The following is a 20,656-nucleotide window of genomic DNA, read 5'->3' as shown; positions in this document are numbered from 1 at the left end:
TTAACAACTTAAACTAACATCCCATTGTGAGAAATTAGCTTCCCTGCTTGAGATAACAGCACAGAGTTAGCCGAGTGTCTTCAAGCCCACATATCTGAAAAGAAGGCCCAAAGAATATACATCTATAAATAATGCAAAATGTTTTACACTTTTTTGGGTGTGAATATTAGATTGGGGAATCAAACCCTTTCCATTTAGGGTGCTGACTCCCAATACCAGGTCAGGAAAAACAAGGCCCCTAAAACCGAGAGTAGTGATAAATGGTTGTTTTTCATATTGGAGGAAGATTTGTAGCAGAGTTCCCCAGGAGTCAGAGTTGGGACCCTTGTTCTTCCTGATATATATCAATGACCTAGACTGTGGTGTTCAGAGCACGGTTTCAAAATTTGCAGATGATACAAAGATTGGAAATTTTGTCAACTGTGATGAGGATAGTCTTGAACTTCAAAAGGACATAGACATGTTGGTGGATTGGGCAGACATGTGGCAGGTGAAGTCCAATGCAGAGAAGTGTGAGGTGATTCATTTTGGCAGGAAGAATATGAAGAGACATTATAAAATAATGGGAGAAACTCTAAAGGAGGTGCAGGAACAGAGGGATCTCAATGTATATGTATGTAAGTCATTGAAGATGGCTGGGCATGTTGAGAGAGCAGTTAATAAAGCATATAGTATCTTAGGCTTTATTAATAAGGACATGGAGTACAAGGGTAAGGAGGCCACATTGAATTTGTATAAGACACTAGTTAGGCCTCATCTGGAGCACTGCGTCAAGTTCTGGGCACCATACTTGAGAAAGGAGAGAGTACAGAGGAGATTCACAAGAATGATTCCAGGGATAAAGAACTGTAGCTATGAGGATAGATTGGAGAGGTTGGGACTGTTTTCCTTGGAGAAAAGAAGGTTGAGAGGAGACTTGATAGAGGTATTCAAGATCTTGAGGGGTATGGACAGGGCAAATAGTGAGAAACTGTTCCTACTCAAGACGGCATCAAGAACTAGAGGGCACAGGTTCAAAATAATTGCCAAAAGGAGTAACAGTGAAGTGAGGAAAAAAATTTTCACCCAGAGGGCGGTTGGAGTCTGGAACGAACTTCCTGAGAGGGTGGTGGAGGCAGGTTTGATCGAGGTATTCAAAAAGGGAATTGGATTGCTATCTGAAAAGAAAGAATGTGCAAGGTTATGGGAATAAGGTAGGGGGTGGGACTAGGTAGAATGCTCTTTCAGAGAGCCAGTGCAGAGTCAATGGGCCAAATGGGCTCCCTCTGCACTGTAAAGATTCTGAGATTCTGTGATTTCAGTGACCTTTAAGACTATTTTCTGCTTCAAACCCATCCCAATTTTACAGCAATAGAATAGACATTCTGCAGCACAACTGTCCCATTTCTGTAGTACTTGGGAATTTGAATGCCATGAGATTGTTTGTTTTCTTTTGCGATGCAGGAGATTCCCGAGCAAACGAGCATTTAGGGATGCAGGTACTACACACAATTTTCTTACGGGAGCACAATCGAATAGCATCAGAACTGCACCAGCTGAATCCGCACTGGAGTGGCGAGACCCTGTACCAGGAAGCACGGAAAATCATAGGAGCCTATCAACAGGTAAGGAAGAGGATTGCTATTGGATCCCCTTACGTTTCAAGAGACTTCTTTACCTCTTTACTCAGATCCTAATAGACCATGCACCAATTCTGTTCAAGACTGGGGCTGTATGACTTCCTTCAATGCTTGTGTCTAAGCTGCTTTTAGCTAGGCTTTAAGAGGTGCCTGAGAGGTGCCTCAGTGAACACTCTTTCTCCAATGACAAATACAATATATTTGTGGATAACAGTCAGAACAAGTCTGTATTGTAAATGTGCTTTCCAAATAACTAACCACAGTTTCTGTGCTTATGAATGGAGTTACATCCATCAATTTATAAGAAATGTGTAAACTTCCCTGATAAATAATAACATCAATCCCTTTTACTTAACACCCATCATGAATTCTGCACTAGAAGCATAATTGCCAACACTCTGTGGGTTTGTGATTGGGTAGGACATGTGCACTATTCTGTGGGCCTGGGCGGTGTTTCCGGCACATGTCCAATGAAGCCATGACAGGAGCAGCTCCTGTGAAATTCTCAGCCTCTGTTCCTTAAACGAAAATTTTACAGAGAATTTTCACCTGAAAATCATAATGGATGGATTTAATCACAGTTAACCAGGAAATATTCAAAAACAAGAAGCCACACAGGCAATGATTACAACATACTACAAAAAAAAGAGATTCCAGAAATATTTCTCTTTCAAGTTCAACTCTATAAAGGGCTAAGAACTCTTGTACACACCTTTGCACAGACTTGCTCTCCTATGACATGTTGCAAAATGCTTCACTCAAAACCTGTCCAAATTTTTAAAATATATCTTTGATTATTCATCTACATGGCACAGGTCAGGCTTGTGTTGGAATGCTCCCCACTTGCCTGGTTGAGTGCAGCTCCAGCAACACAAGAAGCTTGGCACCATCCAGGACAAAGCATTCAACTTGATCAGCACTCCAGCCACCACCTTAAACATTCACTCACTCCACCACTCGGGTACAGTAGCAGCAGTGTGCACCATCTACAAATGCACTACAGCAACTCACCAAGGCTTATTTGACAGCACCTTTCAAACCCACAGCCTCTATCACCTAGAAGAACAAGGGTAGCAGATCATGGGAACACCACCACCTTTAAGTTCTCTTTCAAGTCACACAACATCCTGACTTGGAGCTATATCACCATTCGATCACTGTCGCTGGGTCAAAATCTTGGAACTCCCTCCCCAATAACACTATGAGAGTACATTCATCACATGGACTGTAGTAGATTCAGAACATGCCTCATCACCATCTTCACAAGGGCAATTAGGGATGGCTAATAAATGCTGGCCTTGCCAGCAACACCCACATCCCATGAATAAAAAGAAAAATAAGAGTGAACTTTGTAAATGGGTATGTCTACCTGTCAATCAGATTGCATATTGATTTTCAAAGCAAACCATGCCTTTGTTGTTAAAAAACATGTTAATTGTCGATATTCTCAGGAGTTCCTTTTGTAATCAAACTGACTGTTGGCACAAATGAGAAAGCTGAGCTTGTGTGAAGGTTGCATTTGAGATACTGCAAATAATATTGTTGCCTTTTTCCTGCAACAAAGGTAGGCCTTGAGGAACCAGCGCATCCAGCTTACAATTGCTTCACTCAACTGTAACCATATTTAGCTTGTATAACAAGCATAGTGATAGAAAGTGGAAAATAAATGCAATTAATTTTCTTATGGAACATTAAGGTAGCTATGAAAATGATATTAGTAAGTCTCATCAGAGTGTGTCATTGACAAATTTAAAAAACCTCACTCTAAACAGAGCCATATACAAATTCATAACATGTATTCAAACTTTGAAGAAATCCAGACTAATAACTGACAATACTGGAGAGTATTTTTCGAGCCTTCAAAAATCTTTGATCTTAACTGTTATTGAGCCGTTATATGCCACACTCAAGTGTGGTCTACATGCAATCCCACACTGCACCAAGGGATCTCACTGATCTTTCCATTGTGCAATGTATACCACCAATTATTTTACATACAGCTTATAGTTTATGTTGAAATGAATCCACATTTCAGAGATATCATTTAATACCTGCTCAACACAGTTTCTGCTACAAAATATGTGATAAAAGTACAAAAAGTGGATCCATTTTTTTTTTCAGATCTCTTGTTTGAACAATTTCCACTATTTCTTTCTTCAAGTTTTCTCTGCTCCTTGCCAGAAAGGCTTGTGCTGTAGCTCGGTTCCACGGCTGTTAATTGCTTTTGCTAACTTGTGTATTTGCTATTCCCCCTCATGCTGAATTCTCGAAGGAGATTAATTGAGTTTTAAAGATTAATTGTGATTAATTGATTCTTCTAAATTAATAGCTCAAGGGTCCAAAGAATGGAACAACTACGTAATCACAATGAGATGCACAATTGGTCTAAATTTCAACAGAACAAAAGAATTAGAAATTTATGTAGAAAAAAAGGAAGGTGCAGAAAAACAAAAGGAAACAGAGGCAAGGAAAAGAGTCACAATCCAGGGCTTTGGACTTCCTTAGAATAGTTTCATTGTATCAATGACAAGCTTCCTCCTTTAAGGAAATCTTCTTTAACTGCCAATGTTGTGAGAAAACATATTTCATAGCTCTGAAACAATCCATAGCACTAAAATGACCGATGTACTTAGTGGTACCTTAGGAATCCTCTTTGTAAAACTTTGGAATGGATAGGAAATCTGCTCAAAGGTAGAAACCATCAGTACTCGTTGGAGTCATGTGGGGTGTAGAAAAGTAATGGGTGGGATTCCCCAGGGCTCAATGTTGGGACCACCACTTTCTAATTTACATAAGTTACTTATATCAGAAACTCAATGCAAAGTAATCAGATTTGGAGACAATACCAAATTAAGAAGGGCTGTGTAATCAAAGGAGGCAGCCCAGATAAAACAGAATGGTATAAGTAAAATACAGTGGGCCAAACAATGGCAGGTGAAACGTAAATGCAAATAAATGTAATATACTGTACATAGAGAGAAAGATATGATATGTATACTCGATATTTGATGTTGAAATGACTAATGATAAAGTTGAGGATCTCTTGGGGTGGAATCGTCCCAGGTTTGCACTAAGTGCGGTAGCGGGCGGGAAAAAGGACATTTTACCCGCCAACTGCAATGGCGGCTTTTCATGCTGTATTGTCCCAATCCCGCCTCATTAATAATGCATTCCCAGGAAACACGTTGTTTCGATGGTGGGTGGGCTCTCATTCGCCCGCCATGCCATCACCTCACCGCTTCATCACGCCAGGCACCATATTTAAAGTGCAGATGTGCGGACGCCTCTCAGTACTTCTGGACAAGCACTGCTGCAAAGAAGACAACCTCCCGAAAGGCAAGAGGACTGCAGCTCCCCAGTTTAATGATGCATCCCTCAAGTGGCTTTTAGATGCAGTAGAGCCCTGCGGTAATGTCCTCTACCCCCACCTGGCCAAAGGCGGGGCAGCAAAATCACCAATCCAGCATGAGAGGCAGTGGCAGCAGTGGTCAGTGCCAATGCCCTGCATAAGAGGACAGCCACCCAGTGCCGAAAAAGGTTGAACGATCTCCTCCGTTCCGCCAGGGTAAGTCACTGTTCGTCACTCTCAATTCACACACTCACAAGCTCATCACACATTCACATGGATCTCACTCGTGCCAGTTCAAGGGACATCATCATTCACTCTCTCACACACGTCTTCATTGTCCTCAGCCTGTCCATGGGACCACTCACCACCCACACATGCCAGCATGTGGCTTGGCAGGTGTCTGCTTACACTCTCTCCATCTCTATTCATGCAGGACAAGCTGGCACACAACAACAGGGGGAGGTTGCAGACTGGTGGAGGAATATCTGAAATCAAGGTCCTCATGGACTTTGAAAACACAGCCATCCAGCTGGCCGGCGAGGATCTAGACCGTTCCTGTGCTGACGGTGAGGCGGGCGCTGCTCTACCAAGTGATGATCCAGCAGTGCAACAGCCATCAGACAACCATGCTGTGAGTGATGTGTCCCGTTCCGTGGTCCCCTGCCTTGCACTAATTATCTCTCCTTGCTTTCGCAGGCACATCTGGGAAACTTCCAACAGAGTCCACAACCTGGGGCCTTCAGTCAAGCCCCAAAGAAATCTCTGAAGAGGAATCTGAAGGCAGCTTCATTGAAAACCCGTCACAGCGCTCGCCCAGACGCTCCACCAGTGCAGAGACACACACCTCGGTGGGCCTACTTTAGAGTAGCCTCGTGATCACAATCTGGTGAGCACAATCTGTCTGATCCACAGTGGGTGGCAACAGGGTCTTTGACATTCAGGGGATGGTTGGAGGCCAAAAATTTTCTGAGTCCGAGTCAGATGACAAGCCTCTGGACTCAGTCACATCTCAGTTGCTGGAGCTGCAAAGGCAAGCTTGGGAACATCAGGAAGGAATGTACACTGCACTCCTCAGATTGCAAGGCACAATGGAGGAGTCCGTTTGCCTTCAGGCTGAGGTGATAGCAGCGGCACAGCAACGCACCAAGGTCAACACTGGTAGGATGGCAGCCACCATGGAGACCTTGGTACAGGACATCGATCCTGCACTGCTGCGCAGGCTGAACTCCATCGCTGACGCCATAGTTGGCCTCCAACATTGTGTATGCAAAAGGGGTGCAGGGCAGCTCGATCTCACTCAAACTACCCATTTGCCTGAAGGAGTCAGCCAGGGGCACTCAGGCACCCACAGGGAGGAGGATCAGCAGCTGCACACCCTAGGGCCATCGACCCAGGTGACTCAAGGATTGTCCGGCCCATCCAAACCTCCTCTTCCTGTGACCCCAACAGCTCCAGCTCCACAAGCCGAGGAGGGTGCCACTGCGACACAGCAGGACTCCAAAAGCAGGCCAGGGCCCTCCAGGTCTCGGCCCTCCAGAGGACGCCCGCCAAGGTCATCACAGACATGACATTGCAATCAGCAGGTTGCCTCCACTTCCACTGTGAATGTTGAGGGAGCACCAAGACATAGCCGCAGGGTTAGGAAGGTTAAAAAGATGTAGTTGCACAGCCTGGGCATGGGTGTTAATCACTTGTACGTAATGTTCACTATAGTAAATAAACTTCCATGAGTGTCTCCCTGCCTATGTCTCCTTGTTCTGATGAGCAGTGTTCGTGTCACTCAGATATTTCCTGCACAAGATAAAGGCAAGTGTCTCAGTCCAGGGCCTCTTCCCTGTGCTTTGTGCAGGCTTCAGTACAAAGTGATGGTCCGGCCTCACACCCATTGAACACATTATTGATGCCTGCACCTCGACAGTGCTTGTCTTTGCTGCCAGAATGTCGTGGGCAGATGTCACACGTCATTCTCTGTGTGTGCAGTCAGCACCTTTAAGGTGGGGCTGTCCCCCATCTCATCAGCATCTGTGACTGGTGGCGCTGTTCTCCTGAAGGGGTCAGGTGCTGAAGACTGACAAAGGATCAAGTACATTTAAAGTTTCACAGCTGCATCCCTATGATATGACCCTGATCACAGAGCACAAGCCATCTGCCCTCGGCCAGACAGGAGTCAGACATTCTCAGAGGCTATGTGAAGATCTATGGAGTGTCCTCACTGCATGTCGTCATCATCCTCCTGCAATCGAGCGACTATTAGGGCCTCCGCTGCATCTCCATGACAGGAGCCTTATCACAGAGGGTATGTGCGCTGCCATAAGCCAGACTGGAGTCAAACGTTCACAGATACAATGTGAGGATCTATGGGGTAATCTCACTGCATGTTGTCATCATCCTCCACAAATCTAGCAGGTATGAGGGCCTCCCGAGTGCGCCTACCTCGTCTGGCCAGTGCAAGGGCCTCATCCCCGTCATCGTTGCCTTCGAGGACCTCCTCACCCTCATCCCCATTGTCCTCCTCATCGGACGAGACGTCCAGCTCCTGCATCTCCTCCTCAGCCAGCTCCATTCCCCATTACAACCTGGCACTGCAAAAGGCGCAGCAGATGACGATGATGCGTGACACCCTCTGTGGACTATATTACAGGGCTCTACCAGAACAGTCCAGTCATGGAACCTCATTTTCAGAATCCCTATGGTTTCCTCCACCAAGGTATGAGTTGCAGCATGATGCTCATTATACCTTTGTTCTGTTGCAGTCTGAGGCTGCCACAAAGGTGTCATGAGCCACGCCCTCTGTGGGTAGCCCTTGTCCCAGAGGAATCATCCCTGCAGCTTCTGTGGACCCTGGAAGACGTCAGGGATCTGTGAGCGACTGAAAATGTAGGAGTCATGGACGCTTCCTGGAAACCGTGCGCAGACTTGCAGGATGTGTTTGTGGTGAGCGCACACCAGCTGAACATTCAGCGAATGGAATCTCTTACGATTGACATAGTTGACCACGTGTTGCAATGGAGATCTGAGCATCATATGAGTGCAGTTGAAGGCACCCTGCACCTGTGGGAAACCCAAGATCCAGCCAAATCCCAGCACTCTTGCATCCTGGCTTTCCTGGTCCCAGGCAAAATGCACAAAGTTCTGTGTCTTCGCAAAGATGGCATCCGTGACCTCATGGATGCCTTTGCGGTTGGAGGCTTGTGAGATCCACAAAGGTCACCTGTGGAGCCCTGAAAGGAGCCACAGGCGTAAAAATGAGCGCCGCTTGTCATTTTCACGGCCATGGGCAGTGGATGCCCTCCATGTCCCCATGGCGCCAAATCCTGCAGCAGCTGGCAGATGTGACTGACTAGTTCCCTACATCTGCGCAGTCTTTGGTGACACTGGTTCTCAGTCATCTGCAGGAATGAAAGGTGGCATCTGTAAACCCTGGGTCTAGCTAGGCACCAAACAGTGATGTCTCACTGTGGCTCTTCAGCGGCATTTGCAGGAGCCCCAGCCGCCCCTTCTTCCTGAGGGTGCTGCTCCTCCCGCTGCCCAACCAGGCACCTTCATCGCTCCCTTCTCCTTCGTCACCACTCTCTGTAAGCCATGAGGCATACAGCGAGGTCACCAGGCTCCATGCTCCTGATGTACTCCTCCTGCAGGATAAAAGAGAGAGATGCATGGGTTAGCATGGGTGTTCTAAGAACCTCTCTTTGTTAAGTCTGAAGGCCCATTAACGTATCCCGGAGAGTACTGGCCACCACTGGCCAGAGTTCAGTGCGCTGCACAACTGCCCGAGACCCCAGCCACCTCTGCCCCATTCAACTTGACTGATTGGTGGCAGCTTCACCCACTGGTCCAAACCTGAATGCTAACAGTGCAAGGGGCTGTGAGCGCCTCCACCAGTGACTGCTCCATGGCCAACTTGCGCAAGGAGATTGTACAACGTGCCCGGTTGTTCAGCTGTTCTGCAGTCCACTAAAACGCTCATTAGTTTGCAGTCTGTGTCTGAAGGCTGAAAAGTTCAGGAGCATTTTGTGGCACTTCCATGCTTCTGCGTTGTCTGAGTGGGCAGATAAGCTAAAGGTTCAACTCCAGGCATGTCCAATGTGGCTGTGTCTGAACTGTCTCAGCTGCAGAGGAATGGCACTTTATACAAGGTTTCGCTAATGTATGGTCGCTTCACTTCCCCCCACCCCACACATGCTTGTGCACTGCCATCCGGCTCAGTGCAGCCTTTGCCCCCACCCCCCAACCACCCCCCCACAACTCACCTCAGCCACTGTGCAGCCCTTGCCCCCCCCAACTGGCCTCAACCGCAGTGAAGCCCTTGCCCCCCCACCAAGTCGTCTCAACCGAAGGGAAGGCCTTGTCCCCTCCCCCTTCTGAGTTGCCTCAACCGCAGGGCAGCCCTTGTCCTGGCACTGCACTGACAGCCAGTCGGAAAAAAGCAACTTGCCTGTGCCCTTGCCTGAACATTACTGTGGACTCACCTCCAAGTTCCTCTCAAAGTGCAGCCCGCCAAGCACGCCTTATATATGGTGTTGTGAAACACATCAGTGTGCAATCATGCCGACATGCCCGGATGATCCAGCATGGGGGAATGATTCCGACGGGCTGGACTTATGCAGATGTATTACAACGAAGTTCCCGACGCCCGATGGTGGGAAACATGGCCCACCATTGACGGGTAGTGCGGACAATTGCAAACTGGTTTTAAGACGGCGTGAAACCGATTTTTGGCCTTCTCGCCATATTGTCAAACACGCCTGACGCCAGTGTTCACAGAAAATTCCACCCTAGGAGTCTTAATATGCCTGACACTCAATATAATTAACCAGTGCAGAGCAGCAATCAAATAAAAAGCCAATCACATTTTGAGAAGTGAGCTTATAACATTAGATAAGACAGTTAATGGTATTGGAAAGGTTAAATTAAACTGTGGGAGTAGGACAGGAGAGAAGGCTTCAAGTTAGCAAAAGATAACATTAAGACTGTTTTGAGGAAGTTTGGCTTCATTCAGAAACTGACCAGCACTTGGAACAGACTTTCAAACAGAGTGCTTGAGGTAGAAACCCTGGAGCCATTTAAGAAATAGTTAGATGCAGTAGTGTGGGGAATGTAGGGTCTTTCTGGGTGGAATAATTATGATGAGCTGAAAAGTCTTCCTCATCCCTATCTGTCATCTTGTGAGAGTAATGTCCATAATGCAGGAAACTACTATGGCTGAAAACAAAGGAGAAAAGTTGAGACAAATTAGGAAGGAGCAGTGACGTGAAGACAAGCTCAAGTTTTAGAAGCCTGTAGTTTGTAGGATGGAGGGAATACTGGAGGAGATGAGGTATTCTACAGTTTTGAGGTCCTGGGAAAGAATTGGATAGTCCCTGCAAATGGGTGCAGGATCACAATGTGCAAATATCCCACGCCCATTCAAAGTAAAGCAGGTAGCTTGCAATCTTTGTGCTGCCTGCTAATTATAATGATAATGGCTTGCCACCCAGCACTAAATGTTCTGGAGTGACTGCATGCCTCTTCAGGGGGTTCAAGTGCATGTGAGGCTAGCACCAATTAAAACTAGAATGCACTATTTAATGCCAGTTTGCACTTCTTAAAGGCAAGGTGCATTGTGGCTGAAACAGGGGCTGGAAGTGGTGAAAGTTATTGAGCAGGAAGAACCTTGAAAGATGGTGAAACTAGCCAAAGAGCGTGCCAAGTTTCTCTGACGCAGCGCTAGAGGCCTTGGTGCAGGAGGTGCGCAGGAGGAGAGAGGTGCTCTTCCCTCAGGAGCCATGAGGTACTCCTGGCAGATACTGGGAAGGCAGTGGAAGTAGTCAATACCAGCAGTCTACCCTCGAGGATCCGGATGCATTGTGAAAGAGTTTAATGACTTCACATGAGGTCAAGGTGAGTAAATGCATCTCAATGCACTATTTCCTTCCAAATGATGCAATAGCGTCAGACACGGCTCCATTCATTACACCCCCTTCAGTCACCTACCAGCAATCTCTGTCAAACACAACTCAGACCTCACATTCATAGCCTAAGCTCACCTTCACATTGCTGCAAGTCTCACACCCATTTAAAACAGCTTGCTAGTTATTCAACCATCATGGCCACATCACCCAAGTACATTGTACCACATTCACTGACACACTTCCCTTTCTCTTGAAAGACAAGATGGCACCTAGCCAGAGACAGTAGCGGAGGGATACAAGCTGCATGTCCTCACCCCCATGGAGGAGTCAGTGCTGGCAGTCATTGGGGCAGCCATACTGAGGCTGTGGCTAGTCCCAGGCTGAAACTATGAGGATGATGGTTTGTTAATACCTAATCCACCCATGGAAACCCCACTTCACCCTCATCCTGCAATCCGTTATGATTTACAAGCTGTGGATTGTGTAAGCATGGTCCTCCTTTTTTCCATGCCTCCACTTTCCTTCTGTCTTCCTGATTTCAGATACACAAGATGACTGCCTGGTCAGGCAGAGGAGTGGAAAATTTAAGTCCTCAAAGAACAGGTACAGTCTTGGGAAGGGGGTGGTGTTGTCACTGGACTAGTATTCCAGAGACCCAGGGTAATGTTCTGGGTCCAAATCCCACCAAGGCAGATGGTGAAATTTGAATTCAGTAAAAAATCTGGAATTAAAAGTCTAATGATGACCATGAAACCATTGCCGATTGTCCTAAAAACCCATCTGGTTCACTAAGTTTTTTAGGGAAGGAAATCTGCCTTCCTTACCCGGTCTGGTCTGCATGTGATTCCAGATCCACAGCAATGTGGTTGACTTTTAAAATGCCCTCTGAACAAGGGCAGTTAGGAATGGGCAATAAATACTGTCTGAGCCAGGGATGCCCACATCCTATGGGCGAATAAAAAAAATGAAGAAACACTGTCAATCTCACACTCATAGCTACCAGCTCAGATGCTGGTGCTTCGTGGAGAGGGTAATACAGAGATGGCATCTGCATGCGGTGAGTTACCTGGCACAAGCGGGCTACAGCCAGGGCCAGCAAAAAAGATAGCGTACTTATGGGCCCAACTATCATGCAGCATCTTGTGGCCAATGTTTCAACTTCCATTGAACACAGCAGAAACCACCCAATGTCCGAGTGCTACAATGGAAGCTCAGATTGAAGTGATGAAATTTCAGTTTGTTGCCAAGCAGGCTCAGACTGCAGATATAAGAGTTCAGAGGGGCTTGCAGGGTCTCACAGCAGTCTAGTAATCTGTGCTCTATCAGATTACTCAGATTACTGAGGCCCCACCATTGGGGAGTGGCAGTGGCTCTGTGGTGCATGAATTTGCTGTCCTCTCTCAGGATGATAGCATTTGTGCTCTCATCACTGGTCGCTCCACCAGCGCCCCTGCTGTTGCCTGTCAGACTGCTCCCATCCATGCCGAAGTGATGCAGTCCAAACCTGGGCCTTCTAGTAAGGCCATCTACACGCTCCCCACTGAAAATCTGCAGCATTCCACCAGCCACTGAGGTACCACTGTGTACGATTGCTAGACCTACAAGACAGGCACTAAGGCAGTGCATCCCAAACTATTTCCCAATGCAACCCCATTTTAACACTTGAAAATTGACGCAACCCCGGATGCCAACAAAAACAAAACAGTAATAAAGCAGCATAGTAACATTCAATATCTAATTATTAAAGTTTGCATATTATAGATCAAGATATAATATATATTTGAAAATCTGTGTTTATGAAGTACTTTATAAAAATGTTATTATTTTATGTACTTGTGTAGGTTTCAGACAAGCTCTCCATATTCCCTGGCAACAAGAGACTCAATGAAGACCCCACCCCCGCCCACATGCACGCACACCCCGTTGACAGCCAATGAGGAGGCACAGCAGCTCTGAGAGCCTGAGCCCCAGCCCGAGTGGTATGCAGCTGATTCACCAACGCCAGGCTCCTGTTGTGCCTACCAGCTATTGACTATTAAAAATTTCATATTTTCCTAACGTTTTTAGTTAAAACTTGCTATTCTTGTAAAGTTCACTCCCTCACACTCCACTGGAGTAAACTGATGCTTGGAGGAAAATTGTGTAATTATGTTAGACTGGATCATGTAATAATTAGCGGGGTTACTCTCTCACCAACCCCCCCACCCCTGTACCCTCCGTCACCACCCACATACTCACCAGTGTAAAAAATGACTCCTCCTCAGGCTCCAGTTAATTTTTCAGATCAATCAGTTTGTTAATCCACATTCCTACTTCTCACTGTACAAGAGGTTCTAATATGGACCAAAGAACAGGAACTCCCAAATTAATGACTCCCCTTACACATGACTTTTTTTAAATGGTTTTGAGAAGAAGAAAATAAGTCCCAGGGACCAGACTGCCAGTGCTAAGATCGGATCCGGTAAATACGTTCAGTGGGAGAAGGATGAAGTGTGGGAGGAGAAAATCAATGACTCACGCATTGAACTTGTTCATAGTGTTGGCACTGGCCAGGACTCTCGGCTCGGAGAGAGAGAGTCCAAGAGAAGAGCAGGGTCAGGACAGGGCCAAACATTGCCTGGGCTCAGTCTTGGAGGAGGGGGAGCGCGCAACCCCACCCACTGTGTCTTTGAGCCCATTTGGGGTCCTGACCACAGTTTATGAATCGCTGCACTAAACGATTGCATAATGGTGATTAGTTGAGTTTTATTTGGAATATGGATGTTTTGTCAGATAAAGTTGGCATGGAATGGTTCTTGTCGTGGTGGTTTTTATGTCAGTATTGTCGTCCAAAGGAGGCTATGATGGTCCATATCAGAGGAATGGTAAGGTTTTTGTACAATGGGGATCTGGAGAGGTAGTCATGGGAACCAAAGTTGAATGAGGCTGTCACAGATGGCCCTTCCTCCTCTTCCAGTTTCTCCTCCTCTTTCTCTTCCTTCTCTTCCACCTGAGGTGCTCACTGAATCCCTGGAGCAAGGCCTGTGACCAGCTTGTAGAGGATGCAGTAGAACACCGCAAATTGGAAAGCTGCTCTGACGACTACTGGAGGGTTCCTCCAGAGCAGTCAAGGCATCAGAACCATTGCTCCAGCACCCCAATCGTCTACTCAATAATGTTTCTCATGGTATATTGAATCGGCACTGTAACAAAAGACAAATTTTGAAAGAAAACTTAACAAGCTGAATTAAAATGTTATTTTGGGGGCTGGTGATGCACTCCAGCCCCTGTGAATAGATCTCATTATATGAGTGCTGGTGAGGTGTGTTGGGTTGCTGAGGGGATTCATGTATAGGGCAGACAAGACTTGCCCCGCAGCCACATTCTGCCTGTAAGATTGATGAACACATCATGACTTCTGCCAGAATAGTGGGTATTCACCAGTATGATGTGCTATCTGTGGTCGCACACCAACACTACATTCAATGAGTGGTAACTTTTGTGGCTATGGTACATCTCAGCATTTAGATGTGGTGCCCACAAAGCCACATGCATGCAGTTGGTTGGACCCTACAGGTAAAGCCATATGTGTGCTTTACCTGCTTCTCTGTGTTCAGAGAGAACATAATGAACTCCTCTGTTGTAGTATAGAATGCCACTGTCAAATCTCTGATGTAGAATTGATAGCAAACTGGGAGATGTGAGATATGTCACTTCCACCAGCCTGGAAGGATGCTGACACAAAAAACTCGGATCATGGTCACCTTCATGGCCACCAGCAACACCATCCTCACCCTGCTCTGAGGCTGCAGGTCTGCTTTCAGGAGTTTGCAGATTTCAGTGAGCACCTCCTATATAAATCACAACACTGCTCCTTGCTTCTGGGAAGACACTAAGTGGATAAGACCTCCTGCTGACAGCCCCTCTCTCCCTCTTCCTCCCTCTAGTGAGCAGCTTGTCTCTTATTTGCTGCTTCTGGACCATCTCCCTCTCATGCTGCACCCTGCCTGGGAGCAAATGGAATGCCCAGAGCCCTTGCAGCACAACCTTCTGCACATCTGCACATGGAGTCCCACTTCCTATAAACTTCTCAAAATGCCCAACAATTCCACAAACTCATCCAGAGTCAGTAGAAAGTAAGTAGCAATTAACCTGCAAATTGATGATGAAGCCTTTAAATAGTGCTTATAGGAGAGTTCTTCCTGCTGCTGAATGCACATTCTGCTGTGCATGTTTAAGAGAGGGCATTTGCTGGAGCAACGAGGTCGAAAGTAGCAGTACTGGCATGAAATCAACGTCACATTGACGTTACATTAGTGCATGCTCCTAATGCCCACATCCTCGCCAAGATGGTGTTTGGCATGAGCTGTTCCAGAAAGCAGCACAAATGGCACAGATGGCATTTTGGTACCAAAACAGCACTGAAACTATAGGTGCTATGCAGCCAAATTTTGTGACTAGAGTAGAAAGCAATGTGATGAGTCTCAACTTCAACAAGGTGAAGAGGGAGGAAGGTGAAAAAGTATGTAGAATGTCACATTTAGATAAAATAAAAGCTGTTGAATTCGACAAATGAAAACAAATTTAATACAGAATCCAGTTTGCAGACCAGGCTAATTTACAGTATCAGAATCAATCTCAACAAATGTAACTCAGGTTTGTTCATCAGGCAACATATTGCACATCATTGAGCAATTTAAATCAAATATGTACTGTGCTACAGAAATCATGCAAGGTTACTCAGTCTTACCCTGTCAGACTATGCTTATGCCCATGCCTTATCCATTGAACTTCAGGCTATCAAAAGCAGGAGTATCATCCCTGGTTGAAGCAGGAAGGACCCAGTTTGAAAACAAATCTGGAGTTATGTTTTGTTTCTCCCAGTACTCTATCATGTAGTTTGTCAATCCAGCTATAAAGATGGTTTTCACTCCTTCCAAATGAGCTTCGTTTTCAGACAGCCAAAGTCATAGTGAAAGGGAGAAACAATGATGGGAAGTAAAATGCCATCGCTCTTTGATTCATGTTCATGCTAAAAGCAATAGAATTCATTGGCTGCAAATGATCTGAGGGGCTGCACAGGCATTGATGAGCACATGTCTACATACTCTGCCTCCCCACTGAGACAGCCATAGGTGTGAAGTGTATGATATATGCTGTATTTGTTCCTGATACTCTTTTAATTCAGGTTAAAACATGCATATGTATATTCCTCATTTTTCAAAAATATGTCATTTAATATCTAGTTGCTAGACCAATTACAGTTCCAAACAGAAATTCAAGTCTAGACCAGTGCCATGCAGACCTTTGGAGATAGTAGAGGTTAAGGTCAGTGCCAAGAGAGAGCTGGGGCAATGGCAACAAAGGTCTGCATCTCTGCCAGTGGAGATTTACACCAAAGCAAATTCAGGTCTGGGTTACTGCAAATTGAACAGCAAGTTAATGCAGGTGCAGATTTAAGTTAATGCAAGCAGGGATGTAAACTTGTGCCAAAAGCATGTCTAGGTGAGAACCACTGTAGATCTAAATCAATGCCAACATATCAAGGTCAGCAAGAATAGAGATTGAGGGCAATGCAAATAAAGGTGGATAAATAAAGAACAAAGTGGATAAGCAGAAATCCAGGTAATGATTAATGGGGATGTGGATTAGTATAGGGAAAGACTGATGCCAACTAAAATTCAGGTCTAGGTTAATGCCATTGAGAAGCTATTTTGCTTTAAGCATTTAGGTTTTGTGCTGGTAAATGGTCTGAGAAGAAGGAGGTGTGACTAGAACTTCCCTTCCTCTCCATACAGATCATAAACTGGAAGGATTATGTACCTAAAATCCTAGGACCAGATGCCACAAAGCAGCACCTGCCTCCCTACAGGGGTTATGATGCAACAGTTGACCCTCAGATTTCTAATATATTTGCCACTGCAGCATTTCGTTTTGCTCATGTTACCATCCACCCAATAGTGTTCCGACTAGATGAGAATTACAAAGAGAACCCTGCCTACCCTAGCATCTCTCTGCACAAGTCATTCTTCTCTCCCTGGAGAATTATAGAAGAAGGTAAGAAGAGTGTTGACTATTTCAAGATATGCAATGCAACAAGTCCATCTAGCATTGGCCCAATACACTGAGAGCAAAATCCATTCATGTTAGTTTTTACCATACCTCTCTCTTCTTGCTATTTGGTTCCACGGATGCTGCCAGCTTTGTAACTCCTTACTCAAACTATCATCTTTCATCTGTAAGTCTGAACAGTGAGTGTCGTTTGGTCACGGATAATCATCTTCCCATCCAGAGGTCAAACTTAAAAAGGGTTGGATTTTGTTTTGGGGTTGGGACCCTGACATTAGGTGACGTTCCAGATCCTGACCCTGTGTCACACCAGTATCAGCTGCCTGACACGATTTCTGTAGGGTGACCAATAAGTGGCCATGCAGGGAGTGTGTTCGCCATTCAATTCAGAACAAAGAGCGGTGGGTTCCCAAGGCTGCAGGCCCCTTCAATAATGACACATTGGCAGCCCTGGGTAACCAACAGCCTCGGATTTTCTGGGATTGTCCCGGAATTTGGCTTCACGTCCCCGTCCCGGACATGGGCTTCCCGGGGTGCTATTTGTCCGGGATTCCTCTGGGCAATGGCTGGAGACACTGCTCAAGGTCTCCTCTTGCCACTGCCTGAGCATCTTCTGTGTCTGCACTTGTGCACTGTGCTGCTGCACACACACAGTCCAGAGCCAGTACAGTGCACAGACACTAGCCACGAGGGAGCAGCAGCACTGGTTGGCACTCTCCTCCCTGGCTCAGCCCCAAGTTGGGAATTCCCCATGCATGTAAGAACAAGAAAGGACACTTCACCATGGAGGCATTTTCTGAAGAGAAGGTAAAAAAATCTTAAATTTAAAATGGCCACAACTGCCAGGCAATCTTTCCACTGGTTGGCCAGCAGACACGGTTGTGACCAAACGGCTGTGGTGGGGCTGCTCTTGTGGATTGGAGCACTGAGCCCCTCTCCCCAAGTCTGCCGCTGAGGGGCAGACTCCATCCCATGGCCCTATTTCGGCCTCAGAGGAGGAGGATTGTGGTCAGCTTCTGCTGAGTAATCTTAATAGGCCATTTAATTGACCTGATAGACCACCATAGAACCACATGCTGCTTGTGGGCAGATAGCCATCAGCCCTTTGCTTTGCCTGGAACAAAAATAGCCCAGAGGTGAGAACATGCCAGAAACCCAGCATGGCACTCTCTGGTACCAATTTTGGACCTTCCTTTTGTGACCCCCAAGATGTTGAAGCTAATTATAACACACAACATGGCTAAGATCTGCCTGTTCTGAATAGAGCCTATAGCTTTTCTGGTCTGAATCTGGTGTTGTTTAAAATGGGAGGCCAATCTGCCACAGTCTATTTCCCTCTGTTTCAGTATCAGGTACATTGTCCCACACTCTAACCCCTGATGTTGTGTTGTACTGCAGGAGGAATTGACCCTCTTGTCCGAGGAATTATACTGAACTCTGCCAAGCTTCAAACACAAACACAGATGATGCCAGAAGAGCTAACAGAAAAGTTGTTTCAACCTAAGAAATCTTTAGCATTGGATCTGGCAGCACTAAACCTCCAGCGAGGGAGGGATCACGGGCTACCAAGTGAGTATTGGCACACAAACAAGGTTCACACAGGGCAGGAACAAGTCCATCACTGCCCTAAGCCTGTCTACCATCTACAAGGCACAAGTCAGGAGTGTGATGGAATACTCTCCACTTGTCTGGATGAGTGCAGCTCCAACAACACAAGAAGCTCACAATATCCAAGACAAAGCAGCCCACTTTATGGCACCCCTTCCACTACCTTAAACATTCACTCCCTCCATCATCGACGCACAATGGCAGTGGTGTGTACCATCTACAAGATGCACTGCAGCAACTCACAAGGCTCCTTGAACAGCAACTTCCAAACCCATGACTTCTACCACCTAGAAGTTCAAGGGCAGCAGATACATGGGAAAACCACCACCTGCAAGTTCCCCTCCAAGTCACTCACCGTCCTGACTTTGAAATATATCGCCGTTCCTTCACTGTCGCTGGGTCAAAATCCTGAAACACCTTCCCTAACAGCACTGTGGGTGTACCTACACCACATGGACTGCAGCAGTTCAAGAAGGCAGCTCACCACTGCCTTCTCAAGGGCAGTTAGGGCTGGGCAATAAATGCTGGCCTGGCCAACAATGCCCACATCCGGGAACACATAATTTTAAAAAAATCACTTTTCAATGGCATTGCAAAGCAACATCAATCTGTTTCTAGCATTTCAGTTTATCTTTGTATATTGTTTAAGAACATAAGAACATGAGAAATAGGAGCAGGAGTTGGCCATTCAGCCCCTCAAGCGTGCCCCACCATTCAATAAGATCATGGGCTGATCTGCTCCAGGCCTCAACTCCTCTTTCGTGCCTGCTCCTCATAACCCTCAACTCCCCGATATTTCAAAAATCTATCTACCACCGCTTTAAATACTTTCAGTGATCTAACCTCCACAACTCTCTGGGGTAGAGAATTCCAGACATTCACTACCCTCAAAGAAGAAATTCCTTCGCACCTCAGTTTTAAATAAGTGTCCCCTTATTCTGAAACTAAGTACCCTACTTTGAGATTCCCCCACTAGTGGAAACATCTTCTCAACATCTAGCCTGTCAAGCCCCCTCAGAATTTTGTACATTTCAATAAGATCGCCTCTCATTCTTCTAAACTCTAATGAATAAAGGCCTAACCTGTTTAACCGTTCCAGATAAGTCAACCCCTTCATCCCAAGAATCAGCTGAGTGAATCTCTTTTGAACTGCCTCCAATGCCAGTATATCCTTTCTTAAATACGGGGACCAAAGCTGTACACAGTGCTCCAGGTGCGGCCTCACCAATGCCCTGTACAGTTGTAACAAGACTTCCCTATTTTTAAACTCCAACCCCCTAGCAATACAGGCCAAAATTCCATTTGCCTTCTTAATTACTTGCTGCACCTGCATGCTAACTTTTTGTGCTTATGCACAAGAACACCCAGATCCCTCTGTGCTGTTTTGTGGAGTCTCTCTCCATTTAAATAATAGTCTGCCTTTTGATTCTTCCTACCAAAATGCATGACCTCACACTTTCCTACATTAAACTCCATCTGCCCCAATTTTTGCCCATTCACTCAACCTATCTATGTCCCCTTGCAGATTCCTTATGCCCCCATCACAACATGCTCTCCCACCTATTTTGTATCATCAGCAAATTTGGATACATTACACTCTACCCCCTCCTCCAAGTCACTAATATAGATAGTAAATAATTGAGGCCCGAGGACTGATCTTTCCAACCTGAAAAAGACCCATTAATCCCAACTCTGTCTTGTGTGTGTTAACCAATCCTCAACCCGTGCTAATACATTACTCCTAATACATGAGCTCCTATCTTGTGCAATAACCTTTTATGTGGCACCTTAGCGTATGCATTCTGAACATGCCTGCCTTTAGTCCCATTAGTTTGTCAAATACTTTGTCCCTCGTGATAGAAACTGTTACAAGATCTTTCTTCCCATTAGCTCCTTGCTTAACTGATATTTTTGGGATGTTCATAATTGTCCTCCACCATGAAGACCGATGCAAAATATTAGTTTAAATTATCTGCCATTTCCCTGTTCCCCATTATCAATTCTCCAGTCGCATTCTCCAATTTATTTTCATAATCAATTTCCTCCCTCTTTATTAGCTTTTTAGTCATCCGCTGCTGATTCCTAAAGAATTCCCAATCCTCTAGCCTACCACTAGTTTTAGCCACTTTGTATGCCTTAGT

At 45.9% G+C, this 20,656-nt stretch overlaps 1 protein-coding gene across 1 annotated transcript in view; it reads left to right on the top strand.

Moving 5' to 3' along the window:
- Nucleotides 1–20,656, top strand: part of LOC144684806 (eosinophil peroxidase-like) — an 82,249-nt gene that overhangs the window by 39,816 nt on the left and 21,777 nt on the right. The window contains exons 9-11 of the mRNA XM_078549048.1: nt 1,444–1,604; nt 16,637–16,895; nt 18,306–18,476. Of these exons, the coding sequence (XP_078405174.1) occupies nt 1,444–1,604; nt 16,637–16,895; nt 18,306–18,476 (591 nt within the window). The remainder of the gene's footprint in view (nt 1–1,443; nt 1,605–16,636; nt 16,896–18,305; nt 18,477–20,656) is intronic.

This window comes from Cetorhinus maximus, chromosome 9 (genome assembly GCF_964194155.1).
Source record: "Cetorhinus maximus chromosome 9, sCetMax3.hap1.1, whole genome shotgun sequence".
Lineage (NCBI taxonomy): Eukaryota > Metazoa > Chordata > Chondrichthyes > Lamniformes > Cetorhinidae > Cetorhinus > Cetorhinus maximus.
The sequence above is the reverse complement of the archived record's forward strand: the minus strand, read 5'-3'. Positions and strand labels throughout refer to the sequence as shown.